At 40.2% G+C, this 21,605-nt stretch overlaps 1 protein-coding gene across 1 annotated transcript; it reads left to right on the top strand.

Moving 5' to 3' along the window:
• The first annotated feature begins 16,398 nt into the window (after positions 1-16,398).
• Positions 16,399-17,853, top strand: C3AR1 (complement C3a receptor 1). The gene has a single exon (XM_065886556.1). It carries the CDS (start codon positions 16,399-16,401, stop codon positions 17,851-17,853), a length of 1,455 nt encoding a protein of 484 aa, XP_065742628.1.
• Positions 17,854-21,605: the final 3,752 nt, after the last annotated feature.

Genomic DNA, 21,605 nt, shown 5'->3' with positions numbered 1-21,605 from the left:
CCCAGCTGGGGGCGCGGCGTGAGCACGGGGGCGGAACGTGGAGGCGGGGAATCGCGTTACGCAGCTACTTCCGTTTACGCTACTTCCGCGACAGTTCCACTGGGTTCCTGGGATTAACCTCCGGTGCCGCGGGTCCGGGAAGCCATGTTGAAACCTGGAAACGGTGAGTTTGCGCGACTCACCATCTTGGGTAAGGGCAAGGGTGGCCTCCAAGTGAGTGATTCCCGTTAAGGAGCTCTCCATCCCCGAGAAGCGAGGGAAAGCGCCATCTTGCTCCGGGCAAGGGTCCGCAGTGCTCTGGGAGGGTGCCGGCCTTCGTGAATTCGGGCGAGTTTCTTTCTTCCAAGAGTCACTTTAAGACGTGTCTTAGAAACCGTAGTTTCCAAGCAGAAAAGGGGAATCCGCCCGTCGGTATTCCCAAATTGGGTACCTACAAAAACTGTATGACCCAGGCGTAGACAGACGTGGTGGATTTTAACCTTCCAGAGTCCAAACTTCAAAAATGGCCACCCAGCCTGATCCATTGCTTTATAACACCTTTTTATCTCAGTTTCGAGAACGGCACCTGTTGAAATAGTCTGCCACACTTTCAGTGTGCATTCTGGTTATCTTTTTGGAAATTTTGCCCGTGTTAAACTGTAAATGGGATCAACTCATTCCTGACCCATTGGGAAAGCACCATGAACTATTTAATAGCCAATATTTGCTCCCAGTCTTATTATAATGATCGATTCTACTGTCTCCATAAACACATGCCTCGTACACTCCAAAGGTAAACTTGCCACCATTCCATCACTTAATTGATTTAAGTAGCACAGACAGCAAATGGAAAACTGAGATACCAACTCAAGGCTGTCTGACTACAACAGCGGTGATCTTCACCACTTCATTATGTTGACTGGTTGGAAACTTGTCTCTAATTTGTCTACCCTGCGTAGCAAAGTGATATCTTAAAATTCAAAGAGAATCATAATATCTAGCCCTTATGAGGAGGTGGGGAGTCGTACACTGTGAGCAGGAAGGTAATTTGGTACAGCATTTCTGAAGGTAAATTTAGAACTGATCAGAATATTGTAGGTAACCTTCAATGTAGCAAATCCACTAATAGCTATTTTAGAGAAGTTTTTAATGTGTGCAAAAAGGTATGTACAATAATGTTTATTACAGCATTGTTTGTAATAGTGAAAAATGGAAACAACGTGAATGTCTATCAACAGAAAATGGGTAATGGCATACATTACTATAGGATGTTTTGAGGTGTGTGTGCGTATAATATATATAGTAAATAAATAAGTATAGGTATATAGATATTAAGGCCATAAAAGAGATCCAAGATTTTTTTTTAAAGCAGACATTCACTTAAAATTTCAGTAATCCTCAACTACTTAAGGTTTCCTGAGTTGTCCATGTTCTTCATATTCTTCATACCTTTGCATACATTAAACCTTCTGTCTTAAACACTCTCCCCTAGCTTGTTAATTTGGCAAACTAATATGGTCACATATCAGCTCAAATTGTACCTCCTCCTGTGACTTTGCCAGGTCCTTTAGATGAACTTTCTCTAATGCTTCCACTTGCTTCTGTTATACCTTTTCATTGTATCTAACGTGTTATTATTCTTCAGATATCTCCCACTAAACCATCTGCTCTATAAAGGCAAGAACTTTGCTTTTTCAGCACCCAGCACATTGCCCTTCACATAGTAGGCAGTAATAATTGTTGAATAATAAAAGATTTCTGCTTAAGTCCAATCATTTAACTTATTAACTTGGCCATTTCCCCAAATCCCCCAATATAAGGACCCTACATATACTTTGCAAAAAATTCAGAGAATATGAAATTATAAAATGAAACATGAACTTCCACATCTCTATATTATTAACAACTTTATGCCAACAAATTTAATAACTTAAATGGTAATGGATGTACACAATTTACCAAAAATAATTCAAGAAGAGATAGAAAATTTGAATAGCCTTGTACCTGTTAAAGAATTTGAATTTATAACTAAAAACCTTCCCACAAAAAAACAAACCTCCATGCCCAAAATGTTTCATCATTGATCAAACATTTTAGGAAGAAATAATGTAAATCCCATACAAATGCTCTTTAAAAAAGGAAGAGATAAGACACTTTCCAACTAACATTTTTTTTTTTTTTTTTTTTTTTTTTGCGGTATGCGGCCTCTCACTGTTGTGGCCTCTCCCGTTGCGGAGCACAGGCTCCAGACGCGCAGGCTCAGCGGCCATGGCTCACGGGCCCAGCCGCTCCGTGGCATGTGGGATCTTCCCGGACCTGGGCACGAACCCGTGTCCCCTGCATCGGCAGGTGGACTCTCAACCACTGCACCACCAGGGAAGCCCCTCCAACTAATTTTTATAAGACAATATTACCTTGATACCAAAACCAGAAAAAGATGTTACAAGAAATAAATATATATATGAAACTACAATGAGATAACACAACACACCTAATATAATGGCTTAAAAGAAAACCTGACGACAGCAAAAAGTGCTGGCAAGAATATGGAGCAAAAATAGAGAGCAACTTTCATACATTGGTAGTGGGGAATTAAAATGGCACTAAAATGGCACAACGATTTTGGAAAACATAGTTTTGTATTTTCTTAAAAGTTAAATATATCATTTATCACATGACCCAGCATTTTACTCTGAAATATTTACCCAAGAGAAACTAAAACATGTGTTCACAAAAAGACATATATGCAAATATTCAGAGCAGTTTTTTTTACAGTGGTCAAAAACTAGAAACAACACTAAATGTCTATCAGCAGGTGAATGGGTAAACAAATTGTGGTGCATCCCTGTAATACTGTCATATTGACATACAATAGTAATAAAATAAATAGAATAGCAATAAAGAGGATCAAATACTCACACTCAGGGGTAGCAATTTTAAAAATTGAACTACTGACACCCACAATGACATGGATAGATCTCAAAAACATTATACCGAAAAACAACAACAACAAAAAGCCAGGCCCAAAAGAGCACATACTGTATGACTCCATTTATATGAAATTCTTAAAAAGACTGACCTACAGGGCTTCTCTGGTGGTGCAGTAGTTAAGAATTCACTGCAGCATTGTTTATCATTTATAGCAGTGAGACATTGGAAATACTTGTCCATCATTAGGACAAATCAGTTGTGCTATATTCATTCAACAGGATGGTGTAAATAGTGAACATGAATGAACTACTTGCTATGGACAACATGGATAGATCACAAAAACTTAATTTTAGGAGAAGAAAAAAATAAGTTTAACAAAAGATAAAACAAAATTGTCCATTTGGACAATGTTTAAAAACAGACAAATCTAAAACTGTATTGTTTGGGGGTAGCCAGTTAAATGGCAAAGCCATATTTAAAATGTAAGGAAATGATAAATACAAAATTCCCAGTTGTGGATTCTTGGGAGGCGGGGTTCAGGAAGATGATTAGGGCGGGCACAGGAGGTGCTCCAGAGATACGGGTAGCATTCTACTTCTAAAACTGGATGGTAAGCTCATGGTAGTCATTTTATTATTATTTAAAATGTACATATTTATTATAGGCACTCTTTCAAATGGATTATATACCTCAAAATAAAATTTAACAGGTGCTATGTGAATCAACTAAGTTTTTAGTTATTGATTTCAACAATAAACATTTTGTATAACAATAATTATAATAATATTACCTGATATTTACATAGCAGCTTTAAGATTACAAAGTGTTTTCATATACACTATCTCATTCATTTTTCAGAACAGTCTTGCCCATAGGTAGCATTATCCCCATTTTCATTAAAAAAAATTGCTGAGATACAGAAAGTTCATTGACCTGCTCATCCAATATTTAAGTGTCAGGAGAGAAATCCTTACATTTCTGATACAAACATAACAGCTGCTTATACCTTATACTTAAATGTTTGCATGAATAATTAGTATTCCTGTGCCTATTGGTTGAATTATAGTAAAGAGTAGCATTTATTAAGTACTGAGTACTGTTCTGCATGCTTGTGTGCATTATATTATTAATCCTAACAACAGATATGTACTATTATTATCCTGCTGTGAAATTAAGTAATTATTGTCCACAGTCACAAGTGACAGACATAGATATGTATCTCCAGGCCCAGGTCCTTAACCAATATGCAATTCTGCCCTTACAGCTCTATCCAGTGAATGGACAGAAGATACAACTTTTGAGCTTCCCTGGTGGCACAGTGATTGAGAGTCCGCCTGCCGATGCAGGGGACACGGGTTCGTGCCCCGGTCCGGGAGGATCCCACATGCCGCGGAGCGGCTGGGCCCATGAGCCAGGGCCGCTGAGCCTGCGCATCCGGAGCCTGTGCTCCGCAACGGGAGAGGCCACAACAGTGAGAGACCCGTGTACCAAAAAAAAAAAGAATATACAACTTTTAGCAAGTACAGTAGATCCTCCTCATTCATGGACTCCAATATCTGTGAATTTGCCTATTTGCTTAAATTTATTTGTAACCCCCAAATCAACATTCACAGTCACTCCCTAACATGCACAGGTGGCAAAAAAATTTGAGTCACTAGACAAGTACATCATCAGCTGAGGTCAATCCAGGTGGCGCTCTGCCTTCTTGTTTCAACTCTCTTATTGTAAACAAGGATCCTTTACACAGCCTATCTAGTGCCAAGTTTTTCGCATTTTCGTACTTTTTGTTGGTGATTTTGCTGTTCAAAGTGACTGCTAAGCATAGCACTGGAGTGCTATATAGTGTCCATAAGCACAAGAAGGCTGAGATATATATGTGTCAGTTCATCTTGTTTGGGCATGAATTATAGGGCTGTTGGCAGAGAGGTCAATGTTAATGAATCAACAATATAAAATAAGGTTTCCCAGGACGACCTTCAAGATGGCGGAGGAGTAAGACGTGGAGATCACCTTCCTCCCCACAAATACATCAGAAATACATCTACATGTGGAACAGTCCCTACAGAACACCCACTGAACACTGGCAGAAGACCTCAGACCTCCTAAAAGGCAAGAAACTCCCCACATACCTGGGTAGGGCAAAAGAAAAAAGAAAAAACAGAGCAAAAGAATAGGGATGGGACCTGGACCTCTGGGAGGGAGCTGTGAAAGAGGAAAAGTTTCCACACACTAGGAAGCGCCTCAACTGGCAGAGACGGTGCGGGGGCGGGGGGCGGGGGCAAGCTTCAGAGCCACGGAGGAGATCGCAGCAACAAGGGTGCAGAGGGCAAAAAAATTTGATCATTTGACCAAAATGCAGTGACCAGAGGCTGGCAGAACTCAACCCCATACATCCCCTAGCAGCAGTGGTCCAGTGTCTGCTAATTCAGTGTTCCTGGTGACATTATAGAACATAACTTCCACGAGCGTGGAGACAGTAGACCGGATTAACATTCACAGGGCAGCATGGTGGCTAAGAGCATAGGCTCTGGAGGCCAGCTGTCTGGTTCTAAGTCTGCCATTTACATAGTGGTGTGAATTTGGATAACTCATTAGCCTCTTTGCATCTCAGTGTCCTTTTTGACAATGAGGTACTAATATTAGTACCTATCTCATCATTGGGGTGTCGTTAGAGTTAAATAACATGAAGCCGATGAAGCACTCGGCACAGTGTCTGGTAGATGTCCTCAACGTGTAAGTTATCACTATTATTAATATTAATTTATATTTGAAACAAGAATGATCATGTTTGTTTAGGTAACTATAAACGTAGACACATGCAGTTTTAGAATTTCAGAAGCTGCACCACAAAGAACATAATAACTAAAGTGGAGTTACCATTCTAACACCGTTTTTCCCTAAATGACTGACAGATGTGGCCAGTGTAGAAAAAAACATTTCGCCTGAAATGAGTATGCGTGCTACTGTGATTTATAATAGGAAACATATATACCTTGATCTGCGCCCCTGGCTCCTAAAGCCCTTGTAAATTCCCAGGTGACAAGCATTAGGAGCACCTTTTGTTCTAGTATTTGGTCACTGACCCCAGTTTCTGACACAAGTGAAACGCTTGTAATTTCCTGGTGATAGGAGTGTCTTTTGATCCAACGAGGTGACTGGGTGGGCTCTTGGATGGCTCCTGGATAAGGGGTCTGGAGAGACCAAGCCATGATTAGAAGCTTAGAATTTTCAGTCCCACCCCCCATGCTCTTGAGAAGGGAGAAGGACTGGAAATGAAGTTAATGATCGAACTTGCCTGTGTGATGAAGCCTCCAAAAAAATCGCAATAACATGGGGTTGAGAGAACTTCCAGGTTGGTGAACACATCCATGTACAGAAAGGGTGACACACCCCAACCCTACTGCAGACAGAAGCTCCTGCACTCAGGACCCTCCCAGATCTCACCTTATGTAGCTCTTCATCTGGCTGTTCATCTGTGTCCTTTATCATATCCTTTAATAAACTGGTAAACCTAAATAAATGTTTCCCTGAGTCTGTGAGCCACTCTAGCAAATAATCGAATCCAAGGGGAAGAAAGTCATGGGAACCTCTAATTTGTAGCCAAGACAGAGAGAAGTTGCGGGTAACCTGGGGATCTACAACTTGCAATTGGCATCTGAAGTGGGGAGCAGTCTCGTGGAACTCAGCCCTTAACCTGTGGGATGTGACGCTATCTCCAGGTAGATAGTGTTAGAATTGAGTTAAATTGTAGGACACCCAGCTGATGTTGCAGAATTGTTTGACGTGGGGGAAAAAAACACACACACATTTGGTGACCACAAGTGTCAGAAGTGAAGTGTCCTGTGTGAAAGTAAAGGAGACACGTGGGAGGTGGAGACCTGTGGTTTTCCCTGCACAGAAGGAAAAACTGGGTGGTTTTCAACCCAACATCATTTTGTATCACCACTTTCTTTGCCCACATTCTAGTGGAAGTGAAATGGGGAAGAAAAGGCAAAGGATAAATGAAATGGAGAAGACATTTTCTAAATAATGCACAAATAGGATAGCTAACCTAAAAAATCCATCAAAATTTACTCAAAAATGTATCTACACTTAAAACACTTATGAGATCCATCTACCCCTCGATAATCCTGAATTCTGTCCCCCCTGCAAATTTTTCTTATGCCTTCTCATTAGATCAGATAAACACAAACTGAAACCTAGTCCCTGGTCCATTTTGGATTTCATGGAACTAAAGTCACAAAGGGTGTTCATGAAACACTCAGTTTACTTCCCCTTCAATCTCCCTTCCTTGGCTGACTGCCCTGGATACATATTATAATAGAAAATCAATCATCAATAAATCAATAGAAGAAACAAAGTTTGCTAAATTTTCTTTAAACCACTCAGATTTGAATGATTCATCATGCCAAATTTGGCTGGATTCTTTCAAGATCCAGGCATCAGTTCATCAGATATTTGTTATTATGGTTGGGTTAACAGTTTTTTGTGTGTTTTATTTTATTTACCTTTCGACTGAATTACTTTAATTTCTGGGTGACTTTGTTCTTCAGCTTGTGCTCTTTGTTTTATTATTACTATGTGCGTAATTAGGCAGCTATACTACAGGGAGTAGAGAGTGTGTCAAATCTACATCCTTGAGGGCTATGGGTTAGAATTTGATTCGACAGAAAGGATGTAACTTAACAATGTAAAAGGAACATTCTGTAAATTATTTTCTAAGAGTCCAAGATGGGAGAATAGTTTTGATATGATAGGCAACTGGAAGCCACATTAGTTTTTTGACCTAATAACTGCTAACATTTATTGAATGCTTATGTGCCAGCAGTGTCTTAAGTGCTTTGCAGGTATTAATTTATTTACTCCTAGCAGTCCTATAGAGTAGGTACAGTCAATATTCCCCGACTGTCATTGCCCAGCCAGGAAAACAGAAACCATTGTAGGTATTTCAAACAAGGTATTTAATACAAGGACTTGGTTGCAAAAGTGTTGGAAGGACTAGAGGAATAAAGGGGGAGAAGATAATATAACTTCAGGAAGGTACTTCCCTAAAATTGGAAGAGAAATACTCACAGGGCTGTAGCTGCTGCTGAAACCAGTAATGCTGCCAGAGCCCACAGTTGCCCGCAGCTGCCAAGGTCACACCTGCCATCTGTGTTACAGAAACCCACCAGAGTTGTCTGCTGCTGAAGGAGCCAGAAAATAAATGATCCCCCTTTCAATCTCTCTCTTTTATATTTTAATATTTTTAATGTTTATTCTATTTTATGGTTTTGTTCTTTTATTTTTAAAACATATTTGGAAACTCTGCACAAACTAAACATCCATCAACGGAGGAATGGATACAGAAGATGTGGTACATATATACAATGGAGTGTTACTCAGCCATAAAAAAGAATGACATGAGGCCATTTGAAGAGATATGGATGGACCTCGAGATTGTCACACTGAGTGAAGTAAGTCAAACAGAGAAAGACGAATATCATATGATATCACTTATATGTGGAATCTAAAAAAATGGTACAAGTGAACCTATTTACAAAACAGAAATAGAGTCACAGATGTAGAAAACAAACTTACGGTTACCAGGGGGAAAGGGTGGGGAGGGATAAATTGGGAGATTGGGGTGGACATACGCACACTGCTATATATAAAATAGATAACTAATAAGGACCTACTGTATAGCACAATGAACTCTACTCAATACTCTGTAATGGCCTCCATGGGAAAAGAATCTAAAAAAGAGTGAATACATGTATATGTAGAACTGATTCACTTTGCTGTACAGCAGAAATGAACACAATATTGTAAATCAACCATACTCTAATAAAAATTAATCTCAAGAAAAAGAATCAAATGCAATGATTCCCTTTTCTCTTCACTTTCCAAGAGCACATGAACATGCCCCTCTGGCAGAGCCTAGGCAGACCCTGCCTGAGAGGCAGTCTCGGAAATGCAGTACCCAGGCTTCACTTAGAGAAATAATAAGGAAGAATGGGAATGGGCCTGAGTATCAATAAATAAAACCCGACACAATCCCTGTTTTGCAGGTGAGGAAATGAAAACACAGAGTCTGAAAAATTCCTGTGCAGCCACACAATTAGTCAGTGGCAGAGCTGGGATTCAAGCTCAGGCTCTACGCACCTTCTATTGCCCCCTGTGTGCTTTTTACTCCAGCCAGACCACTTTACCTGTGTCATTCACTCACGCTGGGCTCCCCTCCGCCTTAATGTGTGTTTTCCCCCTACTTGAAATGGGAGAATTATAGATTGTTAGATGTAAAAGAAACCTTAAAGATCACGCGAGCCAACCCTTTAATTTTACATCTAAGAAAAAAATTCTAGGTCAAGCATCCAGCCCAAGGTCAAGTATTTAGTTATGATTAAAACTAGAACTCAGATTCCTAATCTAGAGCAGTTTTCACAAGAATGTTCTTCCATGAAAATTTTCCAGCTAATTCTTTTTTTTTTTTTTTTTTTTTTTTTTTGCGGTACGCGGGCCTCTCACTGTTGTGGCCTCTCCCGTTGTGGAGCACAGGCTCTGGACGTGCAGGCTCAGCAGCCATGGCTCACGGGCCCAGCCGCCCCACGGCATGTGGGATCCTCCCAGATCGGGGCACGAACCCATGTCCCCTGCATTGGCAGGCGGACTTTCAACTACTGTGCCACCAGGGAAGCCCGTCCAGCTAATTCTAACCTCCACCAGGTTTCATCAGATTTGTCCTTTGCTAGCTAGCCATAGCATTTGTCTATGTCATCCATAGTTTTTGGCACTTGGTTATTTTTTCACTTAGAGTTATAATTATACTTGGTCTAATAATGAATCCAATCATTCTTCGTCAAAGTCCTTAAGGACAGAAACTTTGTCATATATTTGTTTTTAATTCTCTCAGACAGAGCAGGCTAGAGATTATACAATTCTAAAATTCTTATTTTGGCCAAATGACTACAGATTTCCATCATTGAAAATGTAGAATCAATCAGTGACTCATAAAATGTTTTAATATGGCTGTGTTTGCAATATATATTCAAAACTTCACTCTTGCCAAAGCATCTGATCTCTGCTTAGAAACTTGTAATTAGATATTAAAAAGGAACAAAACAGAAGAGAATCACATAAATTCCCCCCAAGTTTTCCACATTACACCATAAAACTAGTACTTTATAAGAAGGGACAGAAGCCATCTAGAAATAGGAGCCCTATTCACAAGGTGTTTTCAGTAATTTCCTTCCTGATCTGAAAATCCAAGTAATACAGCTGGAAGTTCTCCAACTGGTTTTAATTGCTGTATAATCTTTAGAGAAAGAGGAATCAGTAAAACTGGATCCACACCAGAAACAACTTTAAAGACTCAAATTAATTCTTTGAATTATATTCAAAAGCCAACATCCTTTTCAACCAAACTTTCATTCATTCATTCATTGGTGCCCCAGACATGTATTATTCCAGGCATGGTAGCAGGCTCTGGAGATAGGCACAAACTCTTAGTCTAGTAGGGCAGAGAGACAGATAAATTATTTTATAGCACTATTAGTGTCTGTCACATTTCTACCCAGCCTTAAAGCCCAGCTCAAGTGTTATCTCTTCAGTGCATTATCTTCATGTTTGTTTCAGTGAGAATGTCTTTCCCTCTTCCATGTTCCCAGGACTACCCTGCTAGCAGCCCTTACTCAATTATAATTATATATTTACATCTTTCATTGCTTCTGCATCTCCTACAGTGCAAAGCATAGTGTCTATATTAAGAGCAGAGTACTTGTTTATGATACTGAACTTAATGATAAAGACCTTACCTTTTGCAAATGGAATAGATACCCTTGCCACCATTGATGGAAGTGTAAATTGGTGGAGTCTCTTTAATGGGAAATGCCATACCTTTCAAAAATGTAAATTCACATACATAGGTTTAGCAATTACAGTCCTAGGAAACTATTCTACAGAAATTTTCATAGATGTGTAGAATGCAAGAGTACTCATGGAAACATTGTTTATAACTGTTTTAAAATTTGATAAAAACAGAATATCCATGAAAAGGGGAATAATTGACTAAATGGTATAATATAGAATAATTTAAAAAGTGTGATGTGGGGACTTCCCTGGTGGTCCAGTGGTTAAGACTCTGCACTTCCACTGCAGGGGGTAGGGGTTCAATCCCTGGTCGGGGAACTAAGATTCCCACATGCCCTGAAATGGCCAAAAAAATAATAATAATAAAGATAGTAAAAGTAAACAGCTTGTCACCTCTTTCTAGAGAAGTCCCATAATTCTTGAAGAACCTGCCCAGACCTTATTTCTACCTTAAGACTTTCCTAGATTGCCTCAGGCTAAATACAGCCCTACATGTTATTTTCTACTCTTTTACTTCTACTGCTATTTCTATCATTATAGTCTGAATTGTATTACAGGTGTTTTTTGTTGTTGTTGTTGTATGGGTACATACTCTCACCAGACTGTGCATCTCTAGAGATTAGAACATAGTTTAATTCATCTGATTTTTGCACGACAAACTTCTTTGACACATATTAAGCATATAAGAGATGTTACTTGAAATTCATGACATGGGGTTGTGCAGGTCATTCCCCCCAGTTACTCCCCACCCCCACTCTCACATACCATAGGATCATTTTTGTGCGTTTCCAAAACAAAGCAAATCCAAAAACCTATAATGTGGGAAGCTGATGTAAAAAGTACTCTCTCTATAAGCATACTCTGTGTCCTGCAGAAAATTTTTGAGAACCATGCTCTCCCACTTCTGTTTTTCTTACTTTTCTTACAAGAAACATTTAGAAATGACTCACTTTGAAACTCTTTCTGTGGAGTCAGATAGTTGTCAAAAGTGTTGGGTTTCATTTATCATCAGAAACGAAGAGAGAGAGGAAAGAGGAGGTGCTCAGCAAATTTCCTAAACAAACTTGACTGTGGTCAAGACAGGACTTGTGGAGACCTCCAGATCCATACTGAAGTCTTCAGCTACTATCTCGGGTTTTTGGTAAGGAAACCTAGATACACCTGAGGACTTGTGCCCAGCTTGTTTTGCTCATTATTGATAATGGTTTGAGAGTCATTATTTTCTATTTCCCCTTATTCCTTCCCCAACTTTTATTTCTTTTGCTTTATTCCCATGTCCACCTTTTTCTTTTTCTAAATATTCCACATTCTATTTACCTCTGTTCTTAATATTTTCATTCTGGAACTAATATTGAATTTTTACATCATTTTTCCCTGTCTTAAACTGGCTGTTTCTCCTTCTCACCTTTGATTCCAGCTTTCTCCAATAGTTTTGTTTTCCAAATCATCGATTGCCTATTTTTTCTTTTTTTTTTTTTAATAAATTTATTTATTTTTGGCTGCATTGGGTCTTGTTGCTGTGCGTGGGCTTTCTCTAGTTGCAGCGAGCAGGGGCTACTCTTCACTGCGGTGCGCAGGCTTCTCCTTGCGGTGGTTTCTCTTGTTGCAGAGCACAGGCTCTAGGCGCGTGGGCTTCAGGTGGGCTCAGTAGTTGTGGCTCGTGGGCTCTAGAGCACATGCTCAGTAGTTGTGGCGCACGGGCTTTGTTGCTCCGCGGCATATGGGATCTTCCCAGACCAGGGCTTGACCACGTGTCCCCTGCATTGGCAGGTGGATTCTTAACCCCTGCACAACCAGGGAAGCCCCTGCCTATTTTTTCTTAATATATATATTTTTTTTCCTCGTTCCATTTCTCTTATTTATTTATTTTGCTCATTCCTTATTGCTACTGATTCTGTCATCATATCATTAGTTCTGATTCTGGAATCTATTTTTCTTTCCCTATCATAGTTGAATTTTGGTTTCAGGAGTTTACTTATCTTTTTAATTACTTGTTGGCCAATTCAGTATTGAAAGCTAAAAAAAAAAAAAAAAAAATGTTGAGGTACTTTTCAGCCAAAACACTTGTCGAAATATAAAATGTTATCTTGCCCAGAAAGATTTTTAAGATTCTGATTCATATATACTTTCATTTCAAGACAGATACTATGTAATATTTAAAATATAGCTCACGCCAGATGACTCAATTTCTTTGTATTGGAATTTTGCTCTTTTCAATCTTTATCACTTCCTTATTATTCTTTATTATTGTGCGGCTCTTGGTGCCTTTCCCTTTATTAGCAACACCAAAGGCTTTTCAGTTATGTGATTATTTGTAGTAAAAAGAGTATTGGCCTGACAGTCATTGGACCGAGGATATGACAACCCTCCTAGTTGTGAATATGTAAAAGTCCCCTAATTTGCTGAGTTTCAGTGTCCAAAACTACAAAATAAAAATAGAGACAAGAAGAGATGATTGCTAACTTTCCTTTCAGTCCTAGAATTCTATGACTATCGGTCTCTCAATATTTTATGGGTCTATGCGTGAATATGTGTGTAGGACAATGGATCAGGGTAGCTGCCACATACAAAAGCGAAGGAAGTGACCCTGACAGGACTTGAATATTGGAATAAGCAAGGTTACCGAACGGAGAATGAGAATCACTTCTTCTTTTTTAGTATTTTGTTGTCTTAGTTATTTTAACTTCTGCTAATCCCTATGGCAGCTGGTAAACTCAGCAGAACAGCTTCAAGTCACACAGTATTTTGGACTTCTACAAAAGGAAACATAAAATGCTGTTACAGCCAGTAAGAATTAGGAACTGGAAAACAAAAAAGGAAGTTAGAAGAGACAGCATCCTTACTGGATTAAATGGACAAGCATAAGAATTTTTCATTTAGTTGAAAAAGAAAAAAGTTAACCCCCAAAATGAGCATCTATCCATTCAAGTAATCTTTAATTGTGCTAAATTCTGTGGAACAAGCATTTAGGAACAAGATTCTTTTTTACCATTATGAAGCTTAAGGCCAGAATGATAGATAAGACAGCCACAAAAAGAATTATAGTACAAGATGAAATGCATCATTGCACAGAGAATATGAAAAGAAGTTCAACCCCCCCACACGCCCAAAAATAGGAGGCTGAAGAAATAGATTATGACTGGGATTATAAGAGAAGTTTCAAGGAAGATATATTTGAGCTTGCTCTTAAAGAATGGCTAGGATTTCAACAGATAGAGATTAAGAATGGAGGAAAGAGGAGGTTAAGGTGGAGGATATAATTCCATATAGAAGTAAACAGCATAGCCAAGGAATAGAAAATGGTATTGACTTGGAATAGTGAGTTGTTCAGGAAAGCTATAAAGTAGGGTATGTTTATGGGACTGTTGAAAATCAGGGAAGGGTAATGTCACAGAGGCCAAGAGAAGAAAGTGTTAAGAAGCCAGTGTATCGAATGACATGGATATTGTGGAGGATAAAGACAGAGAAAAAGATGCTTGGGTTTGTTATCTAGAGTTAGTTTTAGCAGCGTGATGGGGCAATTACAAAGGGTTGTGAAGTGAGTGGTGAGAACAACAGACCCCAAAACAAGCCAGTGTCCTTGAAGAAGAGAAACAATGCTACATTAAGAGACTTAAGAAACATCCTGATGCAGTGTGATCCTAGACTGGATATAACTGTTGACAAATCAGGTGTAAAGGATTGTTTTGGGGACAGCTGGAAAAAATGGATAAAGTCTGAGTATGCCTTACGGTACAATGTTACTGTATAATGTGGAGACTGCTAACTGATAAAAGTGATAAAAGAAAGCAGTTTATATCAAACAATATGCATTTACACCCATGTTCATAGCAGCATTATCCACAGTAGCTACAGTGTGGAAGCAACTCAAATGTCCATCGACAGAGGAATGGATAAACAACATGTGGTACATCCATACAGTGGAATATTATTCAGTCTTAAAAAGGAAGACAATCCTGACACACACTACAACATGGATGAAACTTGAGGACATTTTGCCAAGTGAAATAAGCCAGTTACAAAAAGACAAATGCTGTAGGATTACATTTATATGAGGTATCTAGAGGGGTCAAATGCATAGAAACTGAAAGTAGGATGGTGATTGCCAGGGGCTGCGGGGAAAGGGAAGTAGGAGGTGTTTTCTAACAGGTATAGAGTTTCGGGTTTACAAGATGAGAAAGTTCTAAAAATTGGCTCTGCACAATAATGTAATATACCTGACACTACTGAACTGTACCCCTAAAAATAGGTAGGATGGTAGGTTTTATGTTATATGTATTTCACCACAATTAAAAAAATTGTAAACCAATATGCACAGTATAATCTAATTTTGTTAAATTTTGCTTAACAAAAAATATACATACATATACGTGTATGTATGTGAAAAAAGATCCAGAAGGATGTAAATTAAGATACTAAAATAGTAATCCCTGACTAGTGGTATATGACATTTTTTTTTTTTTTTTTTTTTTTTTTTTTTGCGGTATGCGGGCCTCTCACTGTTGTGGCCTCTCACGCTGCGGAACACAGGCTCCAGACGCTCACGCTCAGTGGCCATGGCTCACAGGCTCAGTTGCTCTGCGGCATGTGGGATCTTCCCGGACCAGGGCACGAACCTGTATCCCCTGCATCGGCAGGCGGACTCTCAACCACTGTGCCACCAGGGAAGCCCGGTATATGACATTTTTATTTTCTTATTTTTTGCTTGCTTATGTTTTCTAAGTTTCTTCATGAATGATTTCTTTTTTTGTTTTATTTTGTTTTGCTGGCCATGCCAAGTGGCTTGCGAGATCTTAATTCCCTGACCAGGGGTGGAACCTGCGCCTCCTTCAGTGGAAGCGTGGAGTCGTAACCCCTTGACTGCCAGGGAATTCCCTATCTCCATGAATGATTTCTGTCTCTGCAATAATCAAGCTATTTTTCTCGAGTTATACTCATAAAAAACAAATAAGAAAGAAATGATGAGTGGTAAGGAAATCAACGCAAAGAGGGGAAACAACTCTTGATAAATTTGACAGCAAAAGGAAAAAATGAGGTCGTATCTAAAAGACATGACTGAGGGAATTCCCTGGTGGTCCAGGGGTTAGGATTCTGAGCTTTCACTGCCGAGCGCCTGGGTTTGACCCCTAGTCGGGGAACTAGGATCCCACAGGCGGTGCAGGGCACGGCCAAAAAAGAAAAAATTTTTTTAAATTTTATTGAAGTATAGTTGATTTACCATGTTGGGTTCACTTCTACTGTACAGCAAAATGACTCAGCTATAAATATATATTCTTTTCCATTATGGTTTATCACAGATATTGAATATAGTTCCCTGTGCTCTACTGTAGGACCTTGTTGTTTATCCATCCTATATATCCACTAGTTTGCATCTGCTAATCCCGAACTCCCAATACTCCCCTCCCCCATCACCCCCTTTGGCAACCACAGGTCTGTTCTCTATGTCAATACAGTAGATTTTAAATTGTCTTTCAGAGAATGTTTTTGTGTAATCCAATGTGAAGTCAGAAAATAAAACGAAAAGAGCGTGAGGGTCTTTGTGACTGCACATCTTTATGTGGGGACGTTAGAATTCTAAGAATATGCATTTTTTTAAGTTAGTTTTAACATCTTTGTTTATATTTTTATAAAAGTTTAGCAATGGAGTCTTTCTCTGCTGAGACCAATTCAACTGACCTACCATCACAGCCCTGGGATGAGCCCCAAGTAATTCTCTCCATGGTCATTCTCAGTTTCACTTTCCTACTGGGATTGCCAGGCAACGGGCTGGTGCTGTGGGTGGCTGGCCTAAAGATGCAACGAAGTGTGAGCACAGTTTGGTTTCTCCATCTCACCTTGGCTGACTTTCTCTGCTGCCTCTCCCTGCCCTTCTCCCTGGTTCACTTGGCTCTCCAAGGACGCTGGCCCTACGGCTGGTTCCTGTGCAAGCTCATCCCCTCCACCATTGTCCTCAACATGTTTGCCAGCGTCTTCCTGCTGACCGCCATTAGCCTGGACCGCTGTCTTTTGGTACTCAAGCCAATCTGGTGCCAGAATCATCGCAACGTGGGGGCAGCCTTCACTATCTGCGGATGTATCTGGGTGGTGGCTTTTGTAATGTGCGTACCTGTGTTCATATACCGGGAAACATTCACTATAGACAACCATAGTATGTGTGGCTACAATTTTGGTCTCTACAGATCATTGGATTATTCAGACTTCAACTTTGATCTACTGGAAAACGCGTCTCTTGACAACTCCATTGTTGAGCTGCCTGAAGAAATGGATGATCGGTTAGATTCTTTCTCTCAACAAACAAATGCTTGTCCCTGGGCAGCCACTGCTGGCCTCTGTTCTCAAATATCTCAAAGAACTGCTGGACATTCACTCCCTACGGATTCAGCTAGATTATCTGTTCAACATCCATACTATAATGTATTTAAACCAGCGGATGAGCTCTCAGCTACAATCCCCAGTGATTTTCCCATGGAAGATCACAGAACTAACCCACTGGAGAGCTCTGATGCTTTTCTTCCTGCTGATTTAGACCTTTTCGCTAGTGCCTCCGGCAACTCCTCATACACATCGGAGCTATTGGAAGATTTCCAGGACGATGATTTAGGCCAATTTGCGTACGGCCATCAAGTGCCAACACCCCAGGTAGCAATAACCATCACTAGGCTAGTGCTGGGTTTCCTGTTACCCTTTATCCTCATGGTGGCCTGTTACAGCCTCATTATCTTCCGAATGCGTTGGAGCCGCTTCACCAAGTCTCGGAGCAAAACCTTGAGAGTGGCTATGGTGGTGGTGGCTGTCTTCCTCGTCTGCTGGGCTCCGTACCACATTGTTGGAACCCTCTTACTGTTTATTGGCCCAGAAACTCCCTTTGGGGAAGCTCTGTTGTCCTGGGACCATGTGTCTCTTGCTTTAGCATCTGCCAATAGTTGCTTCAATCCCTTCCTCTATGCCCTTCTGGGGAAAGATTTTAGGAAAAAAGCAAGACAGTCCATGCAGGGAATTCTGGAGGCAGCTTTCAGTGAGGACTTGACACACTCTACCAGCTGCCCCCCAAACAAAGTCTCTTTGGAAAAAAACAGTATCAGTACAGTTGTGTGAAAGTATGGAGCAGTTGACCCAAGCAGAGGTCCTTAGGCATTCACCCAGCGCATCATATTTCTAAAAAGACGACAGAGATAGGGAGCAGGGGATTTCAGAAACTGTCAGAGAATCAATCCAGAGGGTCTTAAAGTGTGGTCCCAGACTAGTGGCATCGGTATCACCTGGAAAGTTGATAGAAATACAAATTCTCCAGCCCCACCAGAGACTTGCTGAATCGGTCTCTGGGGGTGGGGCTCAGACAGTGTTTTCACAAGCTCCCTTGTTTCGGATGAATGCTAAATTCGGGAAGCATTGTAAAAATTAGTCTATTTCTATCTCAAACAAAGCCACGTGAAATAAATGCGAAGGCAGTCTCCTTTAAAATGTTTCCATCATTCAATTTCTTTCTAATTTCCTTCCAGATTCAAGTTAAAACCATTTCTTCTAGTCCTACCTGAGTGAAAGGTGATCATTTATTCTATGGCTTTGTTGTGGTGATGGTGGTGGTGATAGTTTTAAATGAAAAAAAAAAAAGGTGCAAAAAGAAAGTCTATAAAAACAAGGAGTTATGAGTCTGAGTCTGGAGCAGAGTACAATGCCAGATGCCTGCAACCTGGAATACTCCTGGATACAGGACGTAGGAATTCTGAGTTTCCATTATTACAACTAAATAAGCATCTATTGTGTAAAGACAGACTACTTAGGCATCTAAAGACTTTCTCATGAAACAGTATGTAAGCCACAGTTCGGGGAGTTCTCTCTTCCCTCTGTTTGCTCTATCTGCCTATTGATAGAATCATCTCTCTTTCATTCCTTTTCTTAAGCTCCTTAATTCCCTTATTCCTCCCCTGCCTCTAAATCTTCTTCCAGACTTTATGCCTCTAATAACCAATAGTTTCATAAGATGCAAATTACTCCCCTCCTCTAGCTCCACATTGGTACTTTCCAAGAAACTCATTTCAAATGAAAGGAGAAAGACAGTGGAGGATAGGGCAGTTATTCTTGAATTCACTGCAATGTAACTGAGTACCCTCTGGGCACGTTATCCAACTTTAAAAGAAAACATGACTGTAGGTGTGTATCTTTCATGCCGTAATTACCAGATATATCTTCGGGTTTCTTTTTTTTATTTAATCTTTATCTTTACCAAAGTAATACATGCACATAACTTAAAGAGAACCTAAGGCTTATAATGAAATCTAACAGGTTTCCTGCCCCACTCTGCCCAGCCCCCTCCTTCCTCCCACTCCCACTTCCCAGGGATAACCTTTGAAACGATTTTAGATGTTTCCTCTGATATTCACCATGACAGTTCTAAGTCATGACCTTATGCTGCTAGTTTTTGTAGACGTGATAAAATGACTTCTTGTTTTGAAAGATGACGATTTTTATCCAAACACATTCGTATTTTTTGTTTATTCAGCATCCCAATATTCATTACCCATCATCCTTTCAATTTGTTCACGATCACACATTTTTTCTTCTACTTTGTCGACCCATTCCAACCCCCCTTCTCTTTCTCTTTCATTTTTTTCAGAAAACATTATTAAACCCCCATCACCTTCTCATTTTTCTCTGTATATAAAGTTTTATGTGTTAAACCTCTAAATGTTCAGGTTTTGTTTGTACTACAACATAGCTTCATCTGTGTACGGTGATTTAATCTGAAAAAGAGAAAATGAGATGTCTTAGACTTTACAAGGCACTATCCTTTGTTCAGTGGTTGAGGGGAGGGTCTGGACTACAAATAAGTTATAAAGTACTATGTGGAAAAGTGTCAAATCACTAGGAATGCTTTCAGTTGTGCAGTAATGATATCTGACATGATGTGAGATTTGCCATGCTACCTTCCAATTTGATCTGATCATATATTTGATGTGAATAAATGCTCTCTTTCTGAATGTTTCCTTGCAAGGCTGAGAGATTCATGGATCCTTTTAATTGTTTGACTCTCAGAATATATCATAATCTCTAAACATACGGCAAATATAAATCTCATAGTGGGTAGCTGTAGGCTTACTATAATGATGATTAGCTGGGCTTCTGGAAATCCCAACATTTCTCATGGGACCCTGGGTATAAGTCCCTAACTTCTAGGGTTACTGTATAGGATACCACGGTGAATGATTCTGGCATAGTTATAAAGATTCAATAGTTGACATTTCTGGATTCCTTTTGAGAGTTCTATTTACCCTGGAAATGTATTCTGAAGAAATCCTTACCATTGGAATTCCCTCATTTCCAATGAAAACCTCTGGCGAGTACCTGTAAGTGTTCACTGGAAGTCCCAGAGGGGGACCCAAGTCTTCCTCAAATTGTAGTATCTTTAATCTTTAAAATATCCCAGAATGCAAGCAAGATGGCTTAGCCCACACATCAAGCTGCAAGGGGGGACTGCTTCTCCCAACAATATTTCGCTATATTTAATAGCATTTGAAAAAAAGAATGTTAAAGGCATGCTTTTAATTCTTTTTTCCCATCAATCTTACCAAGAATGTCAGGGTCAACTAATCAAACCCAGTGAGGGGTGGTGAGGAGGGGCAATAGGAGACAAATGCTTTCACATTTCTCTTTTCCTACCCTGGCAAAAACAAATTTAAGACCAGCGCCAGGAAGATAAAACCATAAACATTCTTTTTTTTTTTTTTATTAAGAAAGCATGCAAACAACAACAACTTGTGAGACCATACACCCCCCGCCCCAGCCTGCACCAATGCAAAGCATTATGGGTGGTATGAAGGACTCACCAAACCAGAAACGTGGGGGTTGAAGAGAGAAAGGCAGGGATGGGCGGATCAATACCAACGAATTGCTCCTTCCATCCCTCTCCTCCACTTTCTCCCTTACTTCCTCTTTTAGGCAGTGAGCTCCTGCAGTTTTGCACACATCACCCAAGACAACAACAATGACAAAACTTTCACGGCCAGCAACGCTGGACCAACAAGACAAAGTAGGATTCTTTCCATTTCATGGAGGGTAGGGGAAACCGAGGCCGAAAGAGGGTCAGGTTTGTCCTGTGCCATTTAGCAAGGCTGGGTTTAGTGGAGAGGAGCTAAAATCCCAGAAGGCCTGACGGCCAATCTCCAGCCCTAGCCCCAGACTTCAGTTACTCCGGCTGCCTGCCAGAGTTCTTAATGACCCTCGTTTTCAGAAGACACAGATGAAATATAAACAAGAGACATTTACATGTCTGATTTAGTCTACCCTTGCAAATCCTATATGGATCTGGGTAGAAAAGGGGTTTAGAAAAGAGTGATGATTTGTCAAGGGGGAATCTTAAGGAGAACAGATGGGACGTTGTATGTAGGAGGCACCTTGACTGGAAGGGTAAGGAAGACACGCCTCAGATAAGGACACTGGGCAAAGGCGTGTCACCACCCTCAAGAGAAATTCTCCCTTCCCCAAGGGGAAATCTTACGGCATACTTCAACCCCACTAACTGCCCTCCGACACCATGGGGGATTCACACCACTCACACCCCTACTTCTTACAAAGAACCTCAAAGAAATAAAGTGCTGTTTAGTTAACTGCCCTTTCTTGCCCCCTGGCTTCAGCCTCACTGGACGTCTTCAACAAACTCATATAGCATCCCTTACAAAGAAAGGAAGGGGCGGATGAGGGGGACAAGCAGGAGAGCAGAAAGCATGGGTAAATAAAAGAATATGAGCACAAAGCAGAAATCACAGAGAGAATGGCCTTGTCCATTCGGTACATTTTGTCCTGCAGCTTTGAGAAAGTAAACGTTCAGCAAAATAAAAACGGAAGTAAAA

Source organism: Phocoena phocoena, chromosome 11 (assembly GCF_963924675.1).
Source record: "Phocoena phocoena chromosome 11, mPhoPho1.1, whole genome shotgun sequence".
NCBI lineage: Eukaryota > Metazoa > Chordata > Mammalia > Artiodactyla > Phocoenidae > Phocoena > Phocoena phocoena.
This window is presented reverse-complemented; position numbering and strand designations above follow the sequence as displayed.